Source organism: Rattus norvegicus, chromosome 4 (assembly GCF_021556685.1).
Source record: "Rattus norvegicus strain SHRSP/BbbUtx chromosome 4, alternate assembly SHRSP_T2T, whole genome shotgun sequence".
Taxonomy (NCBI): Eukaryota; Metazoa; Chordata; class Mammalia; order Rodentia; family Muridae; genus Rattus; species Rattus norvegicus.
In genome coordinates, this window is record NC_141537.1 from 134,437,441 (window position 1) to 134,449,641 (window position 12,201).

Genomic DNA, 12,201 nt, shown 5'->3' on the forward strand with positions numbered 1-12,201 from the left:
CAAAGCTGAGGTCAAGGGCTTCTCACCTTCAAAATAAGTGTGTAGGAAAAACTGTTTCCTTCACAGACTCTGGCTTCAGTATCTTTGGGATCATAAGACTACTTCTGAGGAAAAAGTATGCTAAAATCGAGTGGGAATTTAAATATACCAAGAGTATTAGTTAACCATCAGCTCAATGGAAATAAGTCCAGTATTTCAAGGACACAAAGGGTGGAAACTGCCCAGTTCTCAGAGGACAGAACTACTGATAATGGTGGGCCACCAAGAAACACTGAGGCAGGAAGAAAAACTACATCTTATTTACTGTGTGTGTGTGTGTGTGTGTGTGTGTGTGTGTGTGTGTGTGTGTGTGTGTGAGAGAGAGAGAGAGAGAGAGAGAAAGAGAGAGAGAGAGAGAGAGGCATTTATACAAATGCCCTGGTGTATGTGTGGATTTCAGAAGACAGCTTACAGGAGTTGGTTCTCTCTTCCACTATGACTCCAGTGACCAAGCTCAAGATTGCCTGTTGGGTTGGCAACAAGCGAGCAATCTCCTGAGCCCTACTTTACAGCTTTTAAAAGTTTATATTAAAAAAATTTTTTTTGGTTTATTTTATGTGTGTGGGTGTTTTGTATGAATGTGTCTGTGTACTACATGTGTGCAATGCCTGTGAAGGCCAGAAGAAGGCACCGGATGCCCTGGACCCGATGTTCTAGATTGTTGTGATCCACCTTGGGAATTGAATACCAGTCCTCTGGAAGAACAACCAATGCTCTTAACTGTTGAGCCTTCTCACCAGCCCCAGAACTACATTTTTAGCAATGAAAAACAGGGTCCATTCAATTCAACTAAAATTTGCTGTGCACACAAGAAATAGTGATAGACCCAGATTAGTGTTCTTTCACAGGGCCCTTGAGGTTTTTAGAAGGAATGAGGGCTTACATTATTCCACTATGCGGAAGGCGGAAGATGTGCATAGTGACCTCTCACCCAAGTGCTAAGGGAGCATCTCCTAACAAAACAAACGGTTCATTAAATCCCTTTCCTCCTGGGAAAGTTCCTAAGACAGCACCTTTTCTTTGACTCCACTTGTCCAGCCCATGAGTGAAGACGACTAGTTGTCACACACGGCACACCTAGGAGAATGTCTGAGCCCACAGGGTAGGTACTGTCACAGACCTATTGTCATCATTATCACTGCAAGCACAGACCTATTGTCATCATTATCACTGCAAGCACAGTCTCAACCGTCCTCCGGCTGCTGCTCAGGGAATGCAGGTTGCAGCAGGCAGCACACTGGAAGTCCCAGTGCCGTGTACACCGAGGGAAACAAGGAATGCTCTTTTGTTTTCTCCGGAAAAATTAATTTGCAAACTCATAATATGAATCCAAAGCTTCATGCTTCACAAAAAGCAGATAGCATAGAAAAGCAAAACACTCTCATGAGGCAAACCTTACATTGTTGCCACAGCTTCATTGATTCAATATAGGAATGACAGCATTTCAGGAAACTTTTGCCAAAGTAAATGTCTGACTGGAAAAATGGAATGCTGATTTTGGGCAAGTCAGAATTTCATACTTGTCTGGTACTTCCAAGAAAATGTTACACAGCTTCTTATTATTACAATCAAAAATACCAAGTACAGACTAAAGAAAATATAAACTATTGTATAACATAAAAATGTGGTGGTTTAACTATATAAAATAAAACAGCAAAGATGAAGGCAAAAAATGGTCAAGAGGCTACCCTATAGTTAATTTAGAAGTGAGATGGTTCATAGGTAAAACACAAGAAAGACCGTCTAAGCTATACTTAAAAAACCAAGGCTGAAATTAGAAAGTTTAATAAAAATCAGATGCATTAAGTGTTATTTCATCGGAAGAGGAAAAGTGGGCTATCAATAATTTTACCACGGTAAAACAACTTAGTCTATCTAGGGAAAGAAAAGCTACACTCAAATTGGTGAAGTAAAAGTAGTTGAGTTTCTGCAAGCTCTCTCTCTTTTAGAACAAAACAAAAAACAAATAAAAAAATCATTACCACGGGAACAATTAATTCCCGAGAACCTAAGAACTCTGCTGTTTCCTATGACTTAAAACAAGTGTTAAAAAGAACTTAAAGAGATGTCTGGTGACCCCCACAGCAACCCGCACACTTACAGTTGTCTGAGGAGTGCAATATAGTTTTCCCTGTTATTTAATAAGGAATGTCACAATATGGAGAGAAAGAAGCACTCACAAAAATGGGATCCTGGCACCAACCACCACACTCATTGCATGTTAATAAAATCTCTGGTCTCACGGAACAAACCACCTACATGCAGACGACTGCAACTGAATTTTATTACGACAACAAGAGCAACACCAGAGAGGGCAGCAGGGTATTGGTAAGCTCAATCAGCAGGATAGACAAATGAAGTGATGGCCTGCCATTAAGCCCTCAGGAGTTAAGGATTCAATTTTCCATCTGGCAAAATCTAGATTCCCACCACAGATGTGGACGCCACGTGCTGCAGGGTCAGGTGTTGTCTGGAGCAACTCCAAGCATCCTCCAGACAACAGGTCGTCAGGTGGCTTTCCCACTGCACTCTAAAGGGATTGCTTCCTCATGAACAGAAATGAGAAATAAATTCCATACCACAGTTCATCCAAAGAGGTATAAAGGCAATCACTGCCATAATAGAAGCCTTGTGCTTCTCTCCCTTCTAGGTCAGCACTGACATGACACTGTGCCATGGTGTTCTACACCACTGAGGAATCACTCCAATCAAGAGCTCTGTAAGACCAAACAAACGGCCCCTTGCTACTGAAGAGGATCCCTGGCTGTGCCTGACGAGAAGCAGATCTACTCAAGTTCTTCCTGACACACAAATGCACCACCTTTTAAAGCTAACAGTCAACCGACTGTGCTTCCTTGATTGAGGCAACACTGAACACTTCTACAAATCACGAAATTTTACTCAGCAAATGCTGGAGCCTATTTGTGAGTGTTCAGTCTCTTTACTCCCTCTTCAATATGCTGCAAGACTGTAAAATTTGTATTTTCTTATACTTTGAAACATGACCTCAGTAAGTCTGGGGTCAGTCAAAAAAGGCACAGCTCTTGTTTGCATTAGGTTTAAATCTTGTAACTTTTACACATATAAATGTCAGGACACATGCAGGTACACACAGCCCTGCCATAGGTACCCAGTCTTGAGATTTCCTTTCAGTTAGGAGGTTATCAATTCTGTGCACATCATTAGAGTTGGATCCAGAAGGCCCACATACCCGTTTATGAGCATCTGTCATGGTTAAGGTCCACCTGGGGGTGGTGGAGCCTATGGAACTGCACAGCTTTTGGACACAGGCCACTAGGAGTCATATAGTCTCCCCCACTTTTGGCAAGTTCATACCACACGGACTTGAGCCAACATGCCTTACTTGCCATGTACCTTCTAAACCAGCGATTCTCAGCCTTCCTAATGCTGTGCACCTTTAATACACGTGACCTCCGATCGTAAAATTATTTTCCTGGCTACTTCATAATGGCAATTTTGCTATGTTATGAACTGTAATGTTAATATCTGTGCTTTCCAATGGTCTTAGGTGACCCCTGAGAAAGGCCAGAGGGGTCTTGACCCACAGGTTGAGAACCATGCTCTAAATTGTGAATAGAAATACTCATTCCTTCCTTCAGCTGTCTTTATCACATATTCTGCAACAGCGACACCCACACCAAAAATCAAATCCTATCTACCTACACCTATCTCCCCAAGCAATTCATCACACTGCCTATCTTAATGAACCTTGCCCTCCCCTTTCCCCCGGTTTCCTAGGGGTGTGTGTGTGTGTATGTGTGTGTGTGTGTGTGTGTGTGTGTGTGTGTGTGTGTGTGTATGTGTGTGTGTATGTGTGTGTTCCCTCCCTCACTCCCTCTCTCTCTGAGACAGACTTCTGTGTAGCTCAGGTGAGTCCCGAACAGTGATGTCCCTGTTTAGGATCCAGTCATTTCTAACGTGTTTAGGAGCTTTGCGCTACTCTCACACTAAGACTTCCTCCCAGGTAAGTGGTGTTTCACCGCTGCAAGCATGTAGAAATTACCCAGGGACAGACAACAACTTACTTGGCCTTCTGAATCCATACACAGTAGTCTGAGATGTAGAGATCATTCAAAATATATGCTGGGTCGTTTTCCTGGAAGATTTTGTGAACATCCAGGAGACACTTCAAAACTGCACTCTTACCTGAAGGAAAATTTGAAAACATCCAGTCAACCTTAAGAAGAAAAAAAAATCTAATTCCTTAGTTAAGACATTAAGATCTTGAGAGGTAATATATTTAAAATAGTTCAGAGTTTTAATAGTTTCTAAGGACATTTAAAACTAATGATCTAGCCCCTTACTCTCTATCTACTAAGTTACCCAGGCTGCTTTGCACTTATGATCCAACTGCCTCTCTGAGTGGCTGGGATCACAGGTCTGCTCTGTCACCTGGCTAGAAAGCATGTTTGGAAAGAGAGAACTTGTGCTGTTCAGAGGTGGTCCCCATACCTACAAGGCACAGGCACACTGGCAAGGCCCCTTCAACTTCTGGAGTGTGCACACAGCCCAACGCTCACCCAGCTTCCTCCCTGTTACTCTTTCAGCCCTTCCCCGAACCTCTATCCTTTTCCTTAGAAATGCCTCTTATTCCTGCCCTCTCTCCATCGCTGACAGAGTCACCAAAATAGAGAAATCAAGCGGGAATCAGTTGTATGTAGTGTGCCACTCTTTGTCCCGTTGGCAGTTAGAACTGTTCCAACAATTCTTACACGTTTGGTTCACCTTTGGTTTTGGGGGTGGTACTCTGGTTTCACCATAGGTTGTGCTCTGTATTTCCTTTCCTCTTGAACCTCTGCCTTCCACATTACATACTTTAAACTGATAACAAGCAGGTAGTGGAAGTGCCCACCCCAATCACTTGACACAGTTACCCTGGCTGCTTGCGCACAATCGAAGTACTGCCCTCGACTTAACTAAACCTGCCATGTTGCAGTTCTCAGTTTGCATATAGAACCATAAAGCAACATTGCTGACTTACTGGCTTGCTCAGCCCACTTTCTTATAAAGCCCAGGACTACCTGTCCAGAAGTGGCACCATCCACAGTGGGCTGGGGCTTCCCCCATCCATCATTAACCAACCCACAGACTTACCTATAGGCCAGTCTGATAGAGGCAACTTCTGAATTGCCCTTCTATCTTCCTAGATGACACCAGCATGTGTTAAACTGACAAAAAAAACTAACCAGCATCCTAGGTAACTGGCTGACTGACTATAAAGAGTCTCAAGCAGCAATCACAGGTCTTTGCTAGAAAAAAAACTCTTCACTTGTAATTGATTTTACTTCTCTAAGGTATGACACTCCAAGGACCCCCTCCCAAGGTCTCATACCTTCTTAATATAACCAGATGAACAGAATATGCAGGACTTAAGGAGGTAGTGTACTGGCCCATTCGCTAAATCAGCAGGGTGAGCCCACTGCATGCCCAGTGCTGGTCTATGTGGAGGAGCACAGTTACTCATTCTTCACTCCATTTTTTTCCAAATGCCCACCAGAAACATGTTATATGTCCAATAAAAAGATTGGACATAATCTACTATACAGCCTTTAAACAATGACAGAAGAATGTTCAAAACTTTGATTCATATGTATTTAAGCAACTGAGAAACAATATTCAGATGATGTTTTCAACAAGTATGCCTTTCAAGTTCAAGACAGCTTAGAAAAGGGGATTTATAGCTCTCTTTAAAAGCTATGCTTCCACTAGTCTTACCAAAACTATTTTCATGGAATTCTGTCATAGCATGGTAAAAGATAACCAGATAATCTAGAAGCACATTAAACTCACCTTACCTCCAACCATCCATTGTCATCTGACACCATGTTTAGCCTTTCAAGCTATTAGCCAGCTTCCCAGTGGTGAGCAGAGCATCACAGCTAGGGCAGACAGCTGGGGTTTTAAACATCTTGTTTGTACCAAATGTTCTCTCTGTCCTGTACACAGCTACTTACTCAGGAACTTTCCACAAAGGAAAAGACTAGCTCTCTTTTAGGCTGCCACATGGCCAGTGACCAGGAGCTTACAGGGACTCACAGTTCCTGCCTCCTGTGGGGCTTTTCCCAGTTGTGGTCTTGTCATACATCCTATGAGCATAAAAAAGGTGCTCAGGCCAAAAGCTAAGACAATTATCTTGGCTCAAAGACACTGCAGGAAAGTGGCCATTTTTCAAGCAGTTTGCTGCCTGCTCCAGAGTATAAAAAAACTAAGGTACTTTGCACAGTAACCACGGTAACTATTTTCACTGCAGGAAGGAGCTACCATCTGTCCCCAGGATGTCAAATGGCCCCAACTTCAGAGATTCCCTAAGACTGATTGGCTGGATAAGCTTACTCTGTTCTCAAGAGACCCTGAATCTAGAGTCTCCTACTCAACCAAGAAGGCACTGGAAACTAGTGTCCCGGGGCTATAAATTGACAAGAGCTATCAATGTTTTGCTTCAGGAATGACTGTCTAATGATGGCACACAGAAACATAATGACGACATAAAGAAAATATGGAAGGTAGTAATAAGTAGGTGGCCAGTAAACACGATTTAACATGTTCTCTGGCTTTCCTTCCTATTAGCAGCCAGGTTAGGCAATAATCTCTCACTGACAGACCAGCTTATGGCTGAGGCACTTAAGAAATTGCTCCCATCCATAGAAGGATCAGAGTGGAGATGCTTTTCCTGGCTAAATGCCAAAAAAAGGGAAAAATAATGTAAGTTGCTACCTACACCCAAGAAAATCTCAATTTCTTTTTACTGGGCAGCTGCAGCTTTCTAGGTACCTCGCTCTTATCTCTGCATGTGAAGGTCAGAGGTCAAGTTCAGTGGTCTCCAAGAGCCATCTTTCTTGGTCTTCGAAACAGTCTTTGGACTGGAGCTCAGTGAGTAGCTACACTGGCCAGTGAGTAGAAGGCCAGGGGAGGACATTAAGCATAGTGCTCTGACACTCTCTGCTTTATTCTCTTAAGACAGGTTCTCTCACTGAACCTGGCAGCTAAATCCCAGTGTTTACATGTGTGCTGGGCATTTGAACGCAGGTCTTCATACCTGCTTAGCAAGGGCCCTTCCTGACTACGACCCTCTTTTGATGTTTTAAGCTACACAAGATAAGAAGACCCCCCCCCCAAAAAAAAACCGGAAAAAAGAAGACTTTAAATTACTGACAGAATGGCTGCCTCATTGTTATTTATAAAATACATCAGAACAAAAGCCAACAGTAATTATCATCTCTAACATAATTTAGCAAACACCTAGGTAAATTTCTTAGGGTTTGATAAGACAATATTATCAAAAGAGATATCTTGGCAACTATTTTAACATTAATTTTCATAGTTCATTTAAGCCTAAAATGAGAGAAGATAGAAATACTGTGTCAAATCAATCAAAATTAAGAGAACCAAAATGTGGCAATTTGCTTCGTATCAAGCCCTGTTAAAATGTAGAATAAAGTCAAGTCCCTACCAACAAAACATTTCTCACTCTGGGTAAGTTTTACATATCCTCAAATTCTGCTTAAGGTCTTCATTCTTCATTGTAAGAAGAAGCACGAGCTTAAAACAATGATTTCCTCTGTTAGGCAGAGGAAGGCCAGTTAAAAACCAGTCCTTTACTATGACAGTTACACATCCTGCCCATACATTCACAAACAGAATTAGCAGGAAGCAAGAGTACCCTCTGTTACTGGCTAAAATGCATGAGGCTCTATCGAGCGTCTAATTTATCATCTGAGTAACCATTCGGGCACTCTCTTCTCTGGGAAGAGTCCTAGCTCTCCTTCAGCTCCATTTGGGTACCCTTACAATGCCCCACACATGTCTTTGTTACGTCAATTGGAGCCAACACCAACATCACATCACTAACTCTACAAGTTAGACACTTCCTCTTTTGTATCACAGGTAAGAAATGAATGATTTGGCTAGGATTTGAAAATAAATATATCTGACTCTTAGCCACTATGCCATAAACACAATATCTGCATTTATCACCAAGTGGTGAACTCCTGGGCAGGAATGGGTGAGTTTTCATCTTTTATTCTCTGGATTGGAACACTGTCCAGAAAACTGTACGTTCCTGTTTAATAAGGCTGCACTCAAGTAGACAGAAGCTGATATTTACATCCTAGCACAGACTGTTTGGTTAACATGTACAAGGGGTAACACCTCTCATATCTGTGGACTTACTTCAAGTTTACTGTATTATTATCTGTATTATTATATGCAGGCATGGTTCTCTCACCTATAATTCTAGTACAGGAGGATTACCCTGGGCTACAGTCTGGGAGATGGAAAGAAACTTTGTTTCAAAACAACAAATAATTAAACTAACTAACAAATAATTAAAAACAAACAACAACAAAAAACACCTAGTCATGGACCACCCCCTCCAGGAAGGAAAGAGAAGGCCTATAGGCGTCAGACAGCTCCTGAGTTACACCATCCACAAAACTTCTAAAGTTATAAAAGGCAATAAGCAGTAGTGAGGGCGAGAGGAGTCAAGGACCAATCAAGCTGTGTGCAATTTGTTTGGGAAGCTAGAGAGATGCAGCTTTGTGGGTCATTACTTAAGCCAAGGTAGGCCTGGAGGTGGAGCTGCCATTTGAGTTACCATATTCCTGTGAGTAGACCTTCATCTATCTGCCTGAAAGTAACCACAATAAACTCACTGGTTTAAAAGTCAGACATGAAGGGAGCTGTTCCTTTGGTCTGTTGTCGGTGCCCTATCTAGGGTGAACAGAAGTTGTTCATGTCTCCCCAGGAGACACAATGCAACCGACACCCAAACAGGACCGATAGAACTGAAGATGAGTACAGGAGAAGTGGCTTTCCTGCTGCCACAGAGTCCCACAGAGGCAGAGAAACTGAGTGCGCTGGCCTGAATGAGAATGGCCCCACAAGATCATATATTGGGTACTTGGTCCCCAGTTGATAGAACTATTTGGAAAGGATTAGAAGGAATGGCCTTGTGGGAGGACATGTGTCACTGGTGGGGGTGAGAGGGTGGAGGCTTCAACCTCATACCAACCCAGTTAGCACTCTACTTCCTGTTTGTGGATCAGGTTGTAAGCTTTCAAGCATTGCTCTTGTTCCATGCCTGTTTTCCACCATGTTTCCTGGCATAATGGTAACACTCTGGAACTTTGAGCCCCAAAATGATTTTTTTAAATAAGTTCCCTTGGTCATGGTGTTTTATCATAGCAATATAGAAAAATAACCAAGACACTAAGTAATATAATTATTCACCTCTCCCTGAGACAGAGGTAACTCAAGCAATACCGGGGCCCATGGACTGGCATGGGCACCACCACAAAGCCTTGGTTATCACCAGCTGAGGTCTCCATGAATTTCATTAAGACAATTAAAGGCAGGCAGTAAGAGGAAGTTTGGTGTAAGGAGTGTACTTGATAACAGGAAACATGATAGGACTGTTCACAGCCAAGATGAGAAAGAAGCTGACAGGCTGGAGAGATGGCTCAGTGGTTAAGAGCACAGACTGTTCTTCAGAAGCCCCAAGTTAGGATCCCAGCACCGCACTATGGGGCTCATAGTGATCTTTAATTCCTGCCTCAGGGGATCCAAAGCCTCTGGCCTCTGTGAGCACCTATATATCATATGCATATATCTACACAGACACACATATTAAAAATATAACAAAAGAAAGAAAACTGAAGCGAGGAAGGAAAGAGGGAAGGTGGAGTGGCTCAGTAAGGACTTCATTTAGTGACACTGCTGAGCCCCAAGGGGGGGGCACAATCCTTATGACATAGTGACATAGGAGGAGCTCTGACAGACCTGGACGACAGAGACTGGCATGTAAACCAGGTATGTAAAGTGCAAAAGCAATCCAGAGGGGAGGAAAAAGTCAAAGTAGACAATGGAGTCTGTGCAGGTTGCTAGATGACAAACTTGGCAAGATCTGTCGAGCAGAGTTCCTGAGGAAAAAGACGATCAGAATGGCAAAGGCTGTGCCAGTCAACTTCTGACACCTTAAGCCTCAGCACAGGTCAGGTAAGACACAAAAGATACAATGATCCCAGTGGATAAGACGAAGCTTGTCTTCGCGGTGGGCAGTTCACATCCAGAACATGCAATGTGTTCACGCAGCCTTTTGTCAAAGCCAGGTGAGACTGATGAACAGGAAAGTGCCACAGCGGAAGCCCACAGCCTGTCAGAACCCAAGTTGACTGAACTGCCAACCACAGGCTGGTCCCTCCTGGCCTTGAGCCAGGCTGAGCAGTAGAAGCTGGCCCCATAGAGACCACTGGGGTGGACAGACTCACAGCCACAGCAACAGTTGGAGCAGCATCCCAAGATTAGTCAATGGAGATATTTTGCAGAGAATAGGGAAAGGAAGGATTGCTAGGGAAGGATGGGGTAGCATCTCTCTATGTGCCACTGTACCCACCACTGATCTTGTGTACGCATAAAAGAGAACTGCTAAAACACATACATTTGAGAGTGCACAGAGGCCAGAGGTCAATGTTGAATACACCCTCAACCACTTCTCAACCTACAGAAATGAGAGTTCACTCATCAGCTAGGTTAACTAGCCAGCATGTCCCAGGAATCCTGGCTCCATCTCCCTAGCACTGGGACTACAATGGGCACTGCCACATGTAGATTTTCCATTATGCCAGGGATCTGAACTCAGGTCCCCATGCCAGCACGGCAAGCACTTAACTGACTGAGCCTCCAACATGGTTCCTAGATGAAACAATTGATGTGCATGATGAGGTTATTTTGTACTACACTAGATCTTACAAAGATTTCTTTTACTACCCTCCAAGACAAACTGGCACTTGTTTGGAGGGGACAGGTTAGGCCTTCAAAGATCCTTACTAACCTTTGTTAAAAGGCTTGACTATCTCCCTTAAATAAAGCTTCATATATATTGCTACGCTATCCCCTGTGTGCCTTACAGATTTGAACAGCATCTGGAATAACAGTAAAAAGGAGTTAAAGAGTTTAAACAAAGGCACTACGCAGGAGTAGAAGAAGGCACTCCTAGGAGCCATGATATTGGGTGACAATCCCAGTGCTAGGGCTAGGTTACTACTCTAGGAGTTAGCCAGGGAGGTTCCTGAGGCCACACAATCCACAAAGGCTACTGCTATTACTGTTGGTTGCGTGCCAAAATGAGACAGTAAGTCCCTGTTACTAAAAGAAACCACATACTCTGGCAGTAGGATGTGTAGAAGTCAGGCTGGCAATGAGCTGGAAGCTCTCTCCTTGCTTGCTACCTTTCACAATGCTACACGATGTTATGCAGGCTGCAGGGACAGGACTGTCACCAGCAGTCTGACTGGTTAAAGACACTGCATAGTATACTACCTATACTCCCAGTAAAACAAGTCTGCTGAAGCAATAGTGGCATAATGGTTACAGGTGCCATTAACTGCTTGCTGACTGCATTTAAGGTCCTCTTCATAAGAGGAAAGTCATGTCTGGCATGGTAAATCACAGCAAAGACCTATGGCTAGACTCCACTGGGGAAGCAACTACTATTGTTTTACTAACAAGGTGTCTTGTGCCCACAAACTGCTTTCTAAAACATACGTGTTTACACCCATAAACTGCTATTGCAGTCTCAAGTATAAAGGGGAATTTGCCTTTTGCAGTAGGTGGTGATATGTAAAGCCTTGTTACTGGTGAATTTCCCAGGAATAAGTGACTATTCCTGTCACTAGTGGCCCAGTACTTAGCTATAAAAGAAAGAAAATAACCAGATCACGTATGTCGCCTCCTTCCGGGAACACTGAAGAGCAGGCAGGAAACAAAAAAGAGTAAGAACTAAAGGAAAGAGTGGACCATTTATAGGTAATTCATCTTGGATAGAAGATGGATGCCCACAAGACCTCTCCGTAAGGTTATAGAGCAGCAGTAACTGAGAAAGAGAACTTACTCGAGGACCAGGTAAGCTGCCTGAAAGTAATGCAGAGAGAGAGCTCTAAGAACACTACTCACACTAGGTTGAGTGTCTTGGTGATTCCACTGTCTGTGCTCATCCATGCCAATGTAAGTAATCCCTCCCCAGTCATCCTCTAAGTAACTCCAAAAATCTCACTGATACCCTAAACTAGACTTGGGTAGAACTGTTTTTTGGTTTGTTGTCACCCTGGGGAAGGTCATCCAATAACATATAACTTGTTTCAAACT

General features: G+C 43.2%; 1 protein-coding gene across 4 annotated transcripts in view; it reads right to left on the minus strand.

Annotated features, from left to right (window-relative positions):
• Shq1 (SHQ1, H/ACA ribonucleoprotein assembly factor) overlaps window positions 1-12,201 on the minus strand; it is a 92,481-nt gene that overhangs the window by 34,465 nt on the left and 45,815 nt on the right. For all 4 annotated transcript variants that reach the window (NM_001134713.1, XM_087656807.1, XM_087656805.1 and 1 more), the window contains one exon: window positions 4,086-4,206. In NM_001134713.1, the coding sequence (NP_001128185.1) occupies window positions 4,086-4,206 (121 nt within the window). The remainder of the gene's footprint in view (window positions 1-4,085; window positions 4,207-12,201) is intronic.